This window comes from Diabrotica virgifera, chromosome 1, assembly GCF_917563875.1.
Source record: "Diabrotica virgifera virgifera chromosome 1, PGI_DIABVI_V3a".
NCBI classification, from domain to species: Eukaryota; Metazoa; Arthropoda; class Insecta; order Coleoptera; family Chrysomelidae; genus Diabrotica; species Diabrotica virgifera.
The window spans coordinates 159291624-159307102 of NC_065443.1; the positions used below are offsets into that span (position 1 = coordinate 159291624).

Genomic DNA, 15479 nt, shown 5'->3' on the forward strand with positions numbered 1-15479 from the left:
AATAGAAATCGATAAAAATGGTGTATTATAGTAATATAGTAAAATTATAACTAACAAAATTTTAGGATAAAAGGTCTAAAAAAATAACAAAATGTCTGGCTAATTGGCCAAGGCCATCAAATTCACAAAAAAAAAGGTCTAAAAAGTAAAATCACTATCTAAAAAGTAAAAGTAAAGTAAAATCACAATAAAGATGCACTAGAAATAAACAAACCAAGACACGTTAAACGTTATGATGAGCACTCCTGAATCATGATTTACCATGTACATAATAATATAAACTTTGTAAATCATGATTTGTGATTTACAATGTATATACATAATAAATTATGATTTGAGAGTGCTCCTCGTAACATTCAACGTGTTTTGGTTTGTTTATTTCTAGTGCATCTTTATTGTAATTGTAGTATAGAAAATTTCATGTAAAGATGACTATTTTATAACAAAAAACAGATGTTTTTACTTTTACTGTGTAATATAACATAATTTTTGTTGTATAATAAGTAATACGAATGGTAGGGGAGCCCAAGCAGGGATTCTTGCAGTTACGCGAGCGCGTCAGACTATCACATCGGGTTTCTCACCTTGTACCCTGTAAGTGTACTTCTACCATATATTGGCTCTTAATACAGGGGAGTTCGTTAAGGGGGGTCCGAAAAAAAATCGATCCTTAGAAAAACTCGAAATCGTTATAGCCAGGGAGGTAGTGTCAAATTTGACCGGAGCATTTTAGCATGGCTGGTTTCTTTTTATTTAGGTAGGTGTTCCAAAGCTTATTAACCCGGCATTGGTCGCTAGGTAGGTTGTTACGCGAGTGGTCGCGCGTGAGATTTTCTCTCACATATCCAACTTTTGCCTTTCTTTACAAAATTTTACAAAAAAGATGAGGTTTCATCAACGATAAAGCCATTTGCTTTAAAAAGACACGACGTTTTTTAGTTTTATTATTATTATCTTTATATAAAATGTGACTATTGATGCCACCAATATTTAACATTGAAAAATATATGGTAAGTGACCATCTACAATTAACCCGTGGAACAGAATATAGGATTTTCATATCATCGACCACATCCACGGCGCCTTTTATTACATCATAAAAGGATATTATTTTAGGTTTTAAGGGGAAAAATAAAATTAATTTTTATACACAGTTGGTGACGCCGGTGGTCGTTTGATGAGAGAATCTCTCACATGAAGCGCACTGACTCAACAATATGGTGATACTAAGTAAACTGAGTCACTATATGAGCGGACGAGTCTATTATATTGTCGAGGGAGGATAGTTAGGAGACTAGAAGGAACTACAGCGCGTATAATTTACCAGAAAAAAAGTTGTGCGTAATTTTCTGAAACCGTGAGAGAAAATCTCATATAGCGACCACTGGCGGGTTAACAAATGATGTGTCAGCTGGGCCAAAACCGGGGATTTTACCCAAGAAAAGGTGAAACATGAAAGTTGATGGACAAACGCTACAACTTAAATGTCAAATATTTATATACGTTACTCAGAACAGTTAACAGCCTTGCTTACTTGGCACCTACCTTTTACTCAGGAGATCGGGGTTCAAATCCTGGCGCGGAAAATTCTTTTTGTTTTTTAAATTGAAATTTTATTTTGAAAAATATTTATTTTTATAATACCACGTTTTTATTATTTATACGAGACAATATAAAAAAATCTGTATGTCTTTTATAGAATCGCAAACTATGCATTTTTGGTCATAATATTATGATTGATCTTAATAAGCAAATTTGTTGTACATGAACCTCTGAAGGTTCCTGAGTTGGTAAGACCAACAATCTAAGTGAAAAGGGAGATATTATTTGTTATTTTTTTGGACAAACTGTTTTTTCCTAATTTTATATGTTGTAGAACCGAAAGATACAACCCTAAATTTTCACTTTTCTATCACCAACCCCCATGTTTTAATAGCAATCTAAATATTTCCCTGTTCTCTATAATACCGGGTGTCCACTTATATTTTCCCCCATTTTAACTGCCTATAACTTCTGAACGGTTAAAGATAGAAATATGCGGTTTTCGCTGAAATGTTTCATTTTAGTAAAAGTTTTGTCTGAATGGATTGAATTTTTTATATCGCTTTCAAATACGAAAAGAAAAATGGCAGATTTTTGAAAAAACGTTGTTGACTTTTTTTTAATGAAACACCCAGTATATTTTTCTGTAAATTAAAAGAAAGGTCATTCACCTATCCAGAGATATAAAGTTTTTCAAAATCGGTTGGCAAATCACTGAGTAATTAATTTTTAAGATGAGCGGTGCAACGTGGATATCACATACCTAAATAACATAGCTAAGCAAAATGATATTATTTTATGTGATTTCCACATTGCATCTCTCATTTTAAAAATTATTTGCTCAGTCATTTGACAACCGATTTTAAAAAATTTTATTTCGCTGGATAGGTAAATGACCGTTTTTTCAAGCTGCAGAAAAATATACTGGGTGTTTCAATAAAAAAAGTCAACAACGTTTTTTTATTCAAAAATCCACCATTTTTTATTTAAAAGTGATATAAAAAATGGTCATTTACCAAAAAAACTTGAAAAAACGGTCATTTATTTATCCAACGATATAAAATTGTTTAAAATCGGTTGTCAAATGAGTGAGCAATTAATTTTTAAAATGAGAGATGCAATGTGGAAGTCACATACATAATATCAATTTGCTTAGTTATGTTATTTAGGTATGTGATATCCACGTTGCACCTCTCATTTTAAAAATTAATTACTCAGTGATTTGACAACCGATTTTGAAAAACTTTATATCGCTGGATAGGTGAATGACCTTTCTTTCAATTTGCAAAAAAAATATACTGGGTGTTCCATTAAAAATAAGTCAACAACGTTTTTTTCAAAAATCCGCCATTTTTCTTTTCGTATTTGAAAGCGATATAAAAAATTCAATCCATTCAGACAAAACTTTTACTAAAATAGAACATTTCAGCGAAAACCGCATATTTCTATCTTGAGCCGTTTAGAAGTTATAGGCAGTTAAAATGGGGGAAAATATAAGTGGACACCCGGTATATAAAAATGAATGTTTGTCTGTACCTATGTCTCTTATAGAATCGTAAACTATGCATTTGGTAGAAAAAAGTATAGGTACGTAATATTTTTTAGTATTTTTTGGCGTTCTGGTTATTTTAGGTATTAAACATTCAAACATTATTTAGTTTTAAGGCGGTACGAAGTTTGCCGGGTCAGCTAGTTAATAATAAAAAAGTATTAGGTAACTCTTTTATCTCTATTAATTATTAAGTATATTAAGTATATATTATTAAGTATTAACTCCTTCCTGGGTTCATGTAAGTACAAAAACTTTGCTTGAGGTCATCATAATATGATTAAATGCATAGTTTACGATTCTGTAGGGACATACAGACAAAAATTCATTTTTATATATTATAGAGAACAGGGAAATAATTAGACTGCTATTAAAAAATGGGGGTTGGTGATAGAAAAGTGAAAAATTAGGGTTGTATGTATCTTTTGGTTTTACATCACATAAAATTATGCAAAAAACAGTTTGTCTAAAATGATAAAAAAATGTCGGGAGGGGGGTGGGGAGGTCAACCCCCTTTTTCACTGAGATTGGTCGTACTAACTCAGGAAGCTTCAGGGGTTCATGTACAACAATTTTGCTTATTAAGGTCAATCATAATATTTATGATCAAATGTATATATGCTATTTCATAAGTTCTATGCATAATTCTATAAAAGACATACAGATTTTTTATATTGTCTCTTTATAAATAATAAAAACGTGGTATTATAAAAAATAAATATTTTTCAAAATTAAATTTCAATTTAAAAAACAAAAATAATTTTCCGCGCCAGGATTTGAACCCCGATCTCCTGAGTGAAAGGTAGGTGCCAAGTAAGCAATGCTGTTAACTGTTCTGAGTAACGTATATAAATATTTGACATTTAAGTTGTAGAGTTTGTCCATCAACTTTCATCTTTCACCTTTTCTTGAGTAAAATCCCCGGTTTTGGCCCAGCTGACACATCATTTGTTAATAAGCTTTGGAACACCTACCTAAGTAAAAAGAAACCAGCCATGCTAAAATGCTCCGGTCAAATTTGACACTACCTCCCTGGCATAAGGTAATTTAATTACATACAAAACAGTGTATATTCCAAAAATCTGACGATTTGAGCGGAGCGTAAGGAAATGGGTGAGTCAAAAAGTTTCACAAAAAAAGCGAATATTTCGCAAAATGAAGGTCAGATCGAAAAACTAAAAAATACTTCTTCAATATTTTTCAAAAATCTATCAAATGATACCAAACACGACCCCTTATGGAGAGGGGTGGGGGTAAATTTTAAATTTTAAATACGAACCCCGCGATATTTCGCGAAATAAACATCAGATCGAAAAACTGAAAAGTAGATGTATTCAATATTTTTAAAAAATCTATTGAATGACACCAAACACGCCCCCCCCCCCCCCCACGGAATTGGGGTGGTGGGTTACTTTAAAATCTTAGTAGGATCCCCCTTTTTTATTGCAGATTTGGATTCCTTGCTTAAAAATAAGTAACTTTTATTTAAAACATTTTTTCGAATTATCTATAGATGGCGCTATAATCGGAAAAAACGATTGTTGGAAATGGAAAATTAGATTAAAAGATGGAAAGTCCCCCACTTTATGGAAAACTTAACTTTTTTGGTTTTGGGACCTACTCTTCACAACCCAATGTGTCCCCATAACGTTCAAGTAACTGCAAATTTAGCATACTTTCCTCCCCTACGAGAGTAAACCTGGTGGATAGAGTCATGAATCTCGAGGTGTTGAAAAGAATGGGAAAATCAAACGAAGTTTTAAATAGCTTTAAGCTTTAATAGATACAAGAAAGAGTACAGGGTAGAAGAAGTCCTAGAAGAAGACGCATCTCTCGAGGTAGCGCTGTCGAGTTTTTTTTACTTTTAACGATTTTTGAGTTTTTGCTATCAAACGGTTAAATTTTTGCAGAGATAGAGATCCTGTTGAGATTAAACGATAATGGTATAATAGTGATGACTGCGATAATAACCGACAAAATAACGCAAAATGTGGAAAAGATAATACATTGTGGATTAAAAAGAGATGACACCAGTAGAGGTGGAAATTATCCCTATAAACGTATAAATTAACAGTACATTACATAGTTTCCCACCTCTACACGTCTGTGATAGGAGTATTATTTATAAAATTATCCTAGAAAAACCCTGGTTTCATAAATTCCCCTACATAGACTACGTAGATAGAAGGCACTTGACAAATATAATAAGAATGAGAACAGGACATTGTTGCACAAGCTCACATCTATATAGATTAAAAGTAAAAACACATCCTTATTGTGAATGCGGAAAAATTGAAGATCTAGAGACCATATTCTTCTACAGTGTCCAAGCAGTTTAGTCTGAGAACCGAACTTACAAAATTAGGAGTAACAAAGAACTCCAATGTTCAAAATATATTGCAACATCTTACTCATGAACAACTACACATAGTGATTATCCATTTAAATATTAGCAAAATGAATGATGACCCGCACTTACATCCCCCAATATTCCCCTGGTTACTTGGTAAATCAAGGCAACATTTTTAGGTTTTCAGTGTTGCAGCATTGCTTAGAGCAAGACGAGCTGCAATACAATCAAATGTACTGGCAGATGCACAAGTATGCAAGCCAAGAAAGAGAGAAAGAAGAATAAGAAATTCCCCTGTTACAGTGACAGTTGTCATACTCTTCCGATACGTTAAAGGTGGGACATTACATTGTAATGTAATACTCTTCCGATACGTTAAAGGTGGGACATTACATTGTAATCAATAATTTCCATTTCTACTAGTTTCAGATCTTTTTACTTTACAATGTATTATGGTTTCCATCTTTTGCGTTATTTTTACGGTTATTAGTGCGCTCATCACTGTATACAATATATTTTAATTTCAAGTTATTGTAAAACCTCTAAATTTTAAATAACCGTTTGAATTGACATGAAGTTTGGCAAACGCATAGCTAACAAGTCAAAGAAAAGAAGTGATATTGCGCCGATTTGTGATTTTGCCCTGGTTGTGAGTTTCCCCCTTCTCGAAGGTGAAACAATATACGTCCAAAATAAGTCCGGAATGGACCGTGATAGTGTGACGTCAAAACGTCAAAAGGTTTCCAAACAGGTTGTGTCTAGGTATACGCTAACGTGTACGCAAATAAAAAAGTTAGGTAGAATTAAACGTCATAACAAATATTTTTCTATCAAACAAACACTAAACATATCAAAATAGCGTGTATCAAAATTAACAGTCACTGCCCACGCTAAATAGTCACTAGCTTGATGAAGTTTACCTTTGTTATTTGCGTACATTTTAGCGTGTACCTAGACACAACGTGTTTGGAAACCTTTTTTTGACGTTTTGACGTCACGACTATCGCGGTCCATTCGTAAAACTGACTAATTCTAAGCAACTTTTGTTCTATAGAGTTTTTTCATCAAGCCTATACTTTTCGTGATATTTGCGAGTGAATATGTTCATTTTTCAATAAAATAACCATGTTTTTAGACGGTTTTTCGCAAATAACTCAAAAAGTAAGTATTTTGTAGAAAAAAAATATTCTTAGCAAAAATATAGCCTATTTAAAAGTAAAAAATGGTGTATGTATTAGATATTTGGACCTAGTAGAGGCAGTAGAGGCACATGAAAAATAGGTTCATATTCGTCAGATTCCAAATCGAATATTTTAATGTGAAATAATCAAAAAGGGAAGCACTTTTTGGAGAAAACTCATTACAACTTTTTTAAAGTGTTTAAAAAAAAGCTTTATTTTTGTTTCATAAAAAAAAATTCTAGCGTCAAAAGTAAACAAGTTACGCTCAAAATAAAGTTGGTCCCTTTTTTGTTGGTAAAAAAATCGGGAAAATCACCCCCTAATTAGCATCTCCAATGAACTTATTCGTTACCATTTCACATATTGCTTTACTGGTGTATGTATTGTTTATACGATCTGTAAGTTTCATCCGTTCATGTTGTTAATTTTGAAAGGGCTGTTGTTGAAAGGTTTTCAACGAGTCACTAATCACGGGTGTATGCAAATTTAGAAACACCAAAGCTTAACCAATCTTTGTCTCACAGAAAAACAAAAAAAATACAAGACATTCAGAAAATCACAGCTGAGTTTTTTATTGTTTGAGATTTTTGGTAGTTTTAATAATTTTTAAGTTATTTTGAAAAAAATCATTTTCTTCAAAATAATTTTTTTTTTAAATTTTACCTTAAACCAATTTTTTTCAAAAATAAGCACGTTGAATCGATAAATCTTACAGATCACATAAACACAACATAAATAAAGCAACTTGTGAAGCGGTAATGATTAATTTCATAAGTTGCTAGTTAGGTAGTGATTTTTCCTATTTATTTTTTGGCAGAACAAAAGGACCAACTGTACTTTGAGCGTAAATTGCTTAGATTTCATGCTATAGTCTTTTTTTATAAAAACAGAAATAAAACTTTTTAAACTCTTTAAAAAAGTTGTAATAAGTTTTCTCCTAAAAGGCTTTTGGCGAATATGAATCTATTTTTCTATATATAACTCTGTTTCTACTAGGTATAGATACTTGATACATACACCATTTTTTTCACATTTTTGCAGGCTATATTTTTGCTAAGAATGATTTTTTTTCGATAAAATATTTACTTTTTGAATTATTTGCGAAAAAATGTCTAAAAACGTGTTTGTTTTGTTGAAAAATGAACATATTCACTCGCAAATAACTCGCAAACTATTGACTTGGCGAAAAAACTCTATAGAACAAAAGTGGCTTAGAATTAGTCAGTTTATCGAATTCCGTACTTATTTTGGGCGTATATTTTTTCACCCCCGAGAAGGGGAGAAACACCTCCAGGGGCAAAAGCACACATCGACACACTATTTTTTTTTCTTTGACATGTTAGCTATGCGTGTGCCAAATTTCATGTCAATATAAGCGGTTCTTTAAAATTTACAGCAAGGCAGTCAAAGAATCTAAGTAGGTAGACGTACGATCCAGTTAATAGGAATACATTTTTTGCAGCAATGAGCCAGCTGGGTAAGCTGGGTCTTTGATCCTTGCGAAAACTAAATCAAGTAAGTTGGTTAAGGCTAACCTCAAGCACAACCAGAAATAAAATTATATACATACGAATAAAGATTTGTGGCTTGTCAAGAAAAAAGGGGGCTAAAGCGATGACATCCTCGCTGTTTAAACAACTTTGTTTAAAGCGGCCAGAATTCCAAAAATAATTTTAGGGAAGAGGTGCATAGGAAGCAGGAGTAGAGGAAAATCAAGAACAAGTAGGCTTGAAAAGATTGAGATTAACTTAAAGGAATTACGTGTCTTGGATTAGTGAAAAGAGACAAACAAAATAGAAGATGAGGAAGTACCATCAAAACCGTTAATGAAAAAAGTAAAAGCATAAAGTGATACAAATGGAATTTTTTGTTGTGCACAGCAAAAAAAAACATAAAAATATGTATTTAATTACTTGTTCTATATTCCTCTGTTCTACCGTAATCTTGACATTATCTTGGATTTTCATAGGTTTAGTCGACTTTTTGTTATTTTTTTATTATTCATACGTTTTATTACTATCATAATATACCTTTTTTATTATCCATAAAAGTTTTTTTATTAAATATTTGTAGTGACATAGTCTCTCTCTCTCTCTCTCTTCTCTCTCTCTCTCTCTCTCTCTCTCTCTCTCTCTTCTCTCTCCTCTCTCTCTCTTTATCTCTCCTTCTGTCTTACGGATTTATTTTAATGGGAAAAGAGTTTGTTTCTTGAATTTGAAAAGTGCTGTTTCCTTTTCGTATCAGTGGCGGCTCGTGATTTTTACAATAGGGGAGGCTATACCTAACCGTAAAATATCTAGACAAATTTGCACTAAAAAAAAAATCCGCCAAAAAAATCTAATTTAAGGCCCCATTTTTTTGACCATTTTTTATATACATTTTATAATATGATCATAATTCACAATTTCGTAATATCATGTCATTTTAAAAATAGTTAGTCTAATTGTAAAAGTGTATTACCAAAGTTTGTGTCGTTTATTTGTTAACAATTCTATGTCTGTAAGTAGATATGCATATCACAATAAATACAGATTTGAAGTTTTGCAATCCATACAGGTTGAAGGTTCACATTTTTTAAGATACTTAACTGAAGTTTTTTAATTCTAAAAGCGGCCTACTGCGAATCCAAGAACACGGTAAATTACCGATAGTTTGCTTTGCATTACAGATATCGGAAAAAGTTATTTGAACAAGTTGTTCCAAATATTATTTTAACGCCACATACCAAATTTCATTACAAAATTCGCACTTTTAGTTTTTTCGTTATTTGTAGTCAGGATCCTAAAATTGGAGCGGAAGCTTCTGGCCGATTAGCCGCCCTTGCTAAATCTCCGGGCAGCGTGTGCGTTAAGCGATAATGCAGCTCTAAGGAGACCGAGTCTCCTTAACCGCTGCAGGGCTGCGCGGAGCATTAGCACACCGAGAGAAAAAAATTCTTGACATAAAGAAACTTTATTAATATTTAAGAAAGATCGACTTGGCATATTGCCTAAGAAATATATCTTTGTATGTAAGATATAATTTTCTAAAATATTTCAAATAAATTCTACTATAGCCAAAGAAATATATCTTAAACATGATTGAACTATCACTTTCTGGCAAACTTCAAACCCATTTATCAGAAAGAAATTACACTTGATGTTAATTAATTTTATTAGTCATAAAAATATATTTTCTACACATTAGAAAACTATTCTTTCTGAGCAATAATATATCTTATGTAATTATTATTTATCTTATGTAATCATTAGTAAGGAATATTATTATTTTACTATTAATAATTAATTTATTTAATGTTAAGAAATATATTTCGTAGAGATAAACGTATATTTAGAGTTAAGTTAATATTTCTTGAAAATAAAGTGATATTACATACGGCGAAATAAATCATTGTGTTAAGGTAAAATCATTATTTATTAATAAAACAAGATATAAAACATTATTATTACATACAAATATTTTCTCCACTCTTAAACCACTGGCTTCTATACAACAATAAAAGGATGGAGAGGCAAATCCAACTTCCTCAAATTTTCCTTCTTTTGTTAATAGCACTTTGTATATCAGCAATTCCCTAAAACAAAATCGTTATGTAGAAAGAGTAAACTTACTTTAATAAATTTTTTTTATAAAGGTATATATATTTATTTTGACAAATTTAGGAAATACAAAAAAAAACAAATACACGGCCCCACATAAGAACTATTAATACTAATAATAATCAATCATATTTAGTTCAAACATGGCATTATTTAACCTACACATCTTTGTTTATTTTTTTCTTTTTGTTAATGAAATATTAATTATTTATCTGTATAATATTAAGTCACACAATAAACATTGTTTAGCTAAAACAAGAGGGAAAATACAACTAATGTAAAACATTGAATCAGACATAATAATATGTAATTTTCTTAATTTTTATATTCTAAAAGAGACAGCATACGTAATCATTAAGAAATTTTATTACGGGAAAGTATTATTAGTTTACATCTAAGTAATTTAATACATATTAACTAATTCACGGTTTTCGGCAATAACATTTCTTAACCATAAACATATATTTCTTTTAGACTAACTGATTTCTTTATCTCAAATAAATTAACAGAAAAATCCTCAGCGTTGCACCCGCCATGTTTGATATAGCGTTATATTGTATATTTTTTATAGAAGACGATACATTCAAGAAACCTATTATAGTTGATACATAAGTATACACATTTTTAAAAAGGTACTTACATGTATGAAGTTCTACCATTTCTGGAAGGCCCCGCAGATGGTTAATAACTCCTTTCTTAATATTGTTCTGAAGCTATATATTATATCATTCTGTCCCAGCTTTAAATTGTGGCATATTTCCCATTAGAATAATAAGCTCCTTTATTTCAGAGTCGTCCATCATTAAACCTAAAAAGCATATAAAGATACTATTATGTTTCTTTTTTAACCATTCGGATACGCAACAATATTATTATTACATCTTAAATTACTCAATTTACTTTTATTTAATACCTATATATGTACGTACCTTCAAAATATCCGTTAATTTTTAAAGTACACCAATAAATCCAACATCCATCTATATGAACATGAACATATCACGCCATCTTGACAAACACTGACGACTAAATCATAAATAGTTAATCTGCGCAATTCTTTTGTGGAAGAAAATCTCTTTGCAGGTAACATTTCGGCATTAATGACAAAGTTTTTATTTTATAACCACAGTTACTACAGAGGGTATTTCTGAAGAATTATTTCTTGTGGTTTAAAATATTTGATTGCAAGAAAATTTCTTGTTCACAAATATAAATATGGATTAACCTAACATTATATTTCTTATACTGCAAAATATTTGTAGTTTTCAATTTAAGAAATAAAAACTTTAGGATAAGAAAATTAAATGTAACCATTAATGCATTTCTTAGTATTGAAGAAATAATCTGTAAGAAATTATCGAGTTGTGTTTAAAAAACTCGTTTCTTTATATGTGAACCGGTATGTTTAAGTTAATAGGATTTGTTAACTTTTAAGAAATATTGCTCAAAGAAATCGGTGTTTTAGGAGAAAAGAAATTATTCTCTCGGTGCAAGTGAGACTTTCCGGCCAGCAGCCTCCGGTCCAGTTTTAGGATCCTGACTACAAATAATGAAAAAACTAAAAGTGCGAATTTTGTGATCAAATTTGGTATGTTGGGTTAGAACATTAATTTGGAAAAACTTGTTCAAATAACATTTTCCGATATCTCTAACGCAAAGCAAAATAGCAAAGTAAACAAAACAGTGTAGCATGTGTAAAAAATTTATGAGGAGATGCCTTGCTTGCCTCCTATTACCAGTATGTAGGTATTCATGATAAGGTCTATGCATTGATAGTTCACGAATGCAGTATGTGATATTCGTTTGCTTTTTCGATTAATAATTTCATAAAACATTAACATTCATCATCATCAGTGGCGTTACAGCTCTTTATGAGCCAAAGCTTTCTTCAGAACAATCTTCCATTCGCCACTGTCTCTGGCAACTCTTCTCCATGCTCTAATTCCAATAAATTTTAAATTAGCTTCTATGTTGTCTTGATACCTATGTTATTTTTAAGTGTTAAGATGGCTTCTCTAATTTCTTCTTCCGTGGGGAGTGGCTGCCGATCATCTTCATTAATTTGAAGCATGAGATCCTCCACCTCGCCATCTTCATAATTGCCACTAATCAGTTCTTCAAAATGTTGCGCCCATCTGTTTAGTATCTGTTCCTTGTTACTAATTATAGAGCCGTCCCTATCTTTACAGGCTATTATTCTGGGTTTGAAGTCTTTTCTGCAGCTATTTATCTGTTGGTAGAATTTTGGTATGTCTTTTCTATTGTGGTAGTTAACAATTTCGTTTAGAGCGTGTTCGTATTGTTCTTTCTTTTTTCTTCTGAACATTCTCTCTTCTTTCCTTCTAAGATTTTCATAATCTTCGAGAGTTGATCTCGTTCTGCGCTGCTGGAGTCTCTTATATGCTTCATTTTTTTGTTAGTTAATATGTCTACACTCTTCGTCGAACTAATCCTCGTTTTTTCTGGTCTCGATAGGTTTTAATACAGTGTCAGCCGCTGTGTACATGGCTTCTTTACATCTAGTCATATGCTCTTCTATACTTAAATTTTCACCGATGTTTGGTAATGTTTCGTCTAAGATTTTCATGTAATTAGCTCTAGCAGTTTCAGATTTTATCACCTCAGTATATAGATTTTGTGCTGTGACCTTTTTTTGCTTTAGAGATGCGTGCTCTGAGCTTTGATTTTATAAGGTAGTGGTCGGAGTCTATATTAGCACCTCTACATGCTCTTACGTCCAGTACATCAGAGAAATGTCGACTATCTATAAGTACGTGGTCAATTTGATTCTTGGTCTGGCCGTCTGGTGATTGCCATGTGGCTTTGTGGATGTTTTTGTGTGGAAAGCACGTACTTACTACCACCATTCCTAACGATGCCGCGAGTTCAATCAGCCGTAAACCATTTTGGTTACTGACCGTATGGAGACTATGTTCGCCAATAGTTGGTCTGTAGATTGTTTCTTGACCAACTTTAGCATTAAGATCGCCGATAATAATTTTTATGTCATTGTCCTGACATTTCCTATAAGTGCTTTCCACTTTCTCATAAAATAGGTCTTTCTCCTCGTCTTCTTATAAGTGCTGTAGTTAAAGAACCTGCCCCTTATTCGGAATCTACATATTCTTGGGCTTATTGGGTCGAAAGCTATGACCGTTGATTTTACATTTTTGCTTAGTATGAACCCTACGCCAAAAGTGTGATTGCTTTCATGTCCACTGTAGTAGAGAGCGTAGTCATTTTTCTCCAGGCTGCCACTACCTGTCCACCTAACTTCTTGTAGTGCTATGATGTCTGCTGAGTATTCATTTAGCGCTTTTAATAGACATCTTAGCTTCCCTGCGCTATAAAGCGTACGAACGTTCCAAGTAAATAATCCAATATCATTAGCCTTATTTCGTGTGCCAAGTCGTCGAAAAAGACCGTCCAGCTGATTGTTGTCAATTTTCCGTAACATAAAATTTTTTTACGGTAGGGGGGCATTAACATTACTTACATAAAAATTAACATTACTTAGTGCATATAAGCCAGTAGCGTAACGTAAAAGTAAAAGCAACACGAATGTTTTTTCTTATATTCTTCAAGTGTAATAGGATCTGAAACTGCTTATCTCTAAACAAATACTCCTATGTTAGTAAGACAAACAAACTAGACACATACGCAAATATTACCTCATACATTTCAGTATCCAATAATTCAATACTTTTTTTATGAAAAAATTTCAATTAAGACAAGTAACAAAAATGATCTTACCTAAAACAACTTCAATAATATAATGATAAAAATACAATCCAGCTGCAAATAAAGTCCACACCGTGGCAACAACACTTGATAAAATTACTAAGAACATGTTAAAACTTAAAATCACAGATTCTTCTTATATTAAAACTACTTTTTGGCGATGGTATCACAATACGATTTATGCAGGCACCTTTTAAGAAACGTTGCGGTACACTCTCATCTTATCTCTATAAATATAATGACTAAAATAATAAAATATTACAAAAGGGGATTTGAATTTTATGAGTCTGTGTGAGAACAATAAACAATTTTTAGAATTATTTAGATTACCTGTTGAACGAGTTTATCAGTTTTGATATATAATTTTTATACCTCGACTTGTCGGTTAGGTTATTTATTATATAAACTAATTTATAAGATGTTTAATATTTTTTAATTCCGTCGCGTGTTGCTATGGATAATCAGCTATCACAATAAGTGTGATGAATATCTGAGTCGTTCTCAATATGGTTTTAGAAAAGGTACAGGCACTAGAGAAGCTATTATTATGGGATTGACGCTGATGGCAGAAAGGTATCTTGAAGTTAAAAAATGGCTGTATGTGTACTTTGTCGATTATAGAAAGGCCTTTGGCCACATCAGACATGAACAATTGATTGAGGTGCTAAAAGAAGTAGGGTTGGACGGACACGACATACCTATAATCAGCAATACATATTGGAACCACACAGGATGTGTTCGAACAGACAACGGACAACTAGGACTGCGTCCAGGGTGCCAGAGTCAATGAAATCATTATTAACAATGTAAGATATGCCGATGACACCGTAGTATTATCGGAAACAGAAGATTAACTAAAAATATTGATGAACATATTATCAGAAAGAAGTCGCAGGCTGAGCTTGGGCATTAGCCTTTCCAAAACCAAAATCATGGTATTCCACAAGAACCCCCGTGAACAAATAACATCCGACGTACAAATAAATGGTATCACCCTTCAGAATTCCCAAAGCTTCATATACCTGGGTAGAGTGCTAAATAATCAGCTAGACCACTCAAAAGAAATTACAAGACGCACTGAAATAGCAAGGTCTGATTTCATGAACATGCATAAAATGCTCTGTAACCCCAAGCTGTCAGTCACAATAAGATTGAGAACACTAAAGTGTTATGTGTGGTCTCTATTACTATATGGCTGTGAGACCTGGACATTAAAACAGTATGACGTCAACAAACTGAATTTATTCGAAATGTGGATGTACGGCCGAATGCTAAGAATAAGCTGGACCAGCAGAACTACGAATGAAGAAGTACTGGAAATAATGAACACACGTCCTCATCTGGTCAATACAGTCAAAATTATAAATACGTCATATTTAGGACACATAATGCGACGTAGGGAATTTGAGCAGCTCCGAGTAATATTAGAAGACAAACTCGAAGGTAAAAGGGGTAAAGGAAGAAAGAAAAAATCCTGGATCCGAAACATCAGAGATTGGACCCACACAACACAGGGA

At 32.4% G+C, this 15479-nt stretch overlaps 1 protein-coding gene across 7 annotated transcripts in view; it reads right to left on the reverse strand.

The window, feature by feature from the left end:
* Window positions 1-15479, reverse strand: part of LOC114332012 (uncharacterized) — a 431454-nt gene that overhangs the window by 201069 nt on the left and 214906 nt on the right. Inside the window, exon 2 of one of the 7 annotated variants that reach the window (XM_050645486.1) lies at window positions 13975-14189. The exons of the other annotated variants lie outside the window; for them this stretch is intronic. Coding sequence (XP_050501443.1) covers window positions 13975-14071 — 97 coding nt within the window. The 5' untranslated portion in view covers window positions 14072-14189. The remainder of the gene's footprint in view (window positions 1-13974; window positions 14190-15479) is intronic. 7 annotated transcript variants of the gene reach the window in all.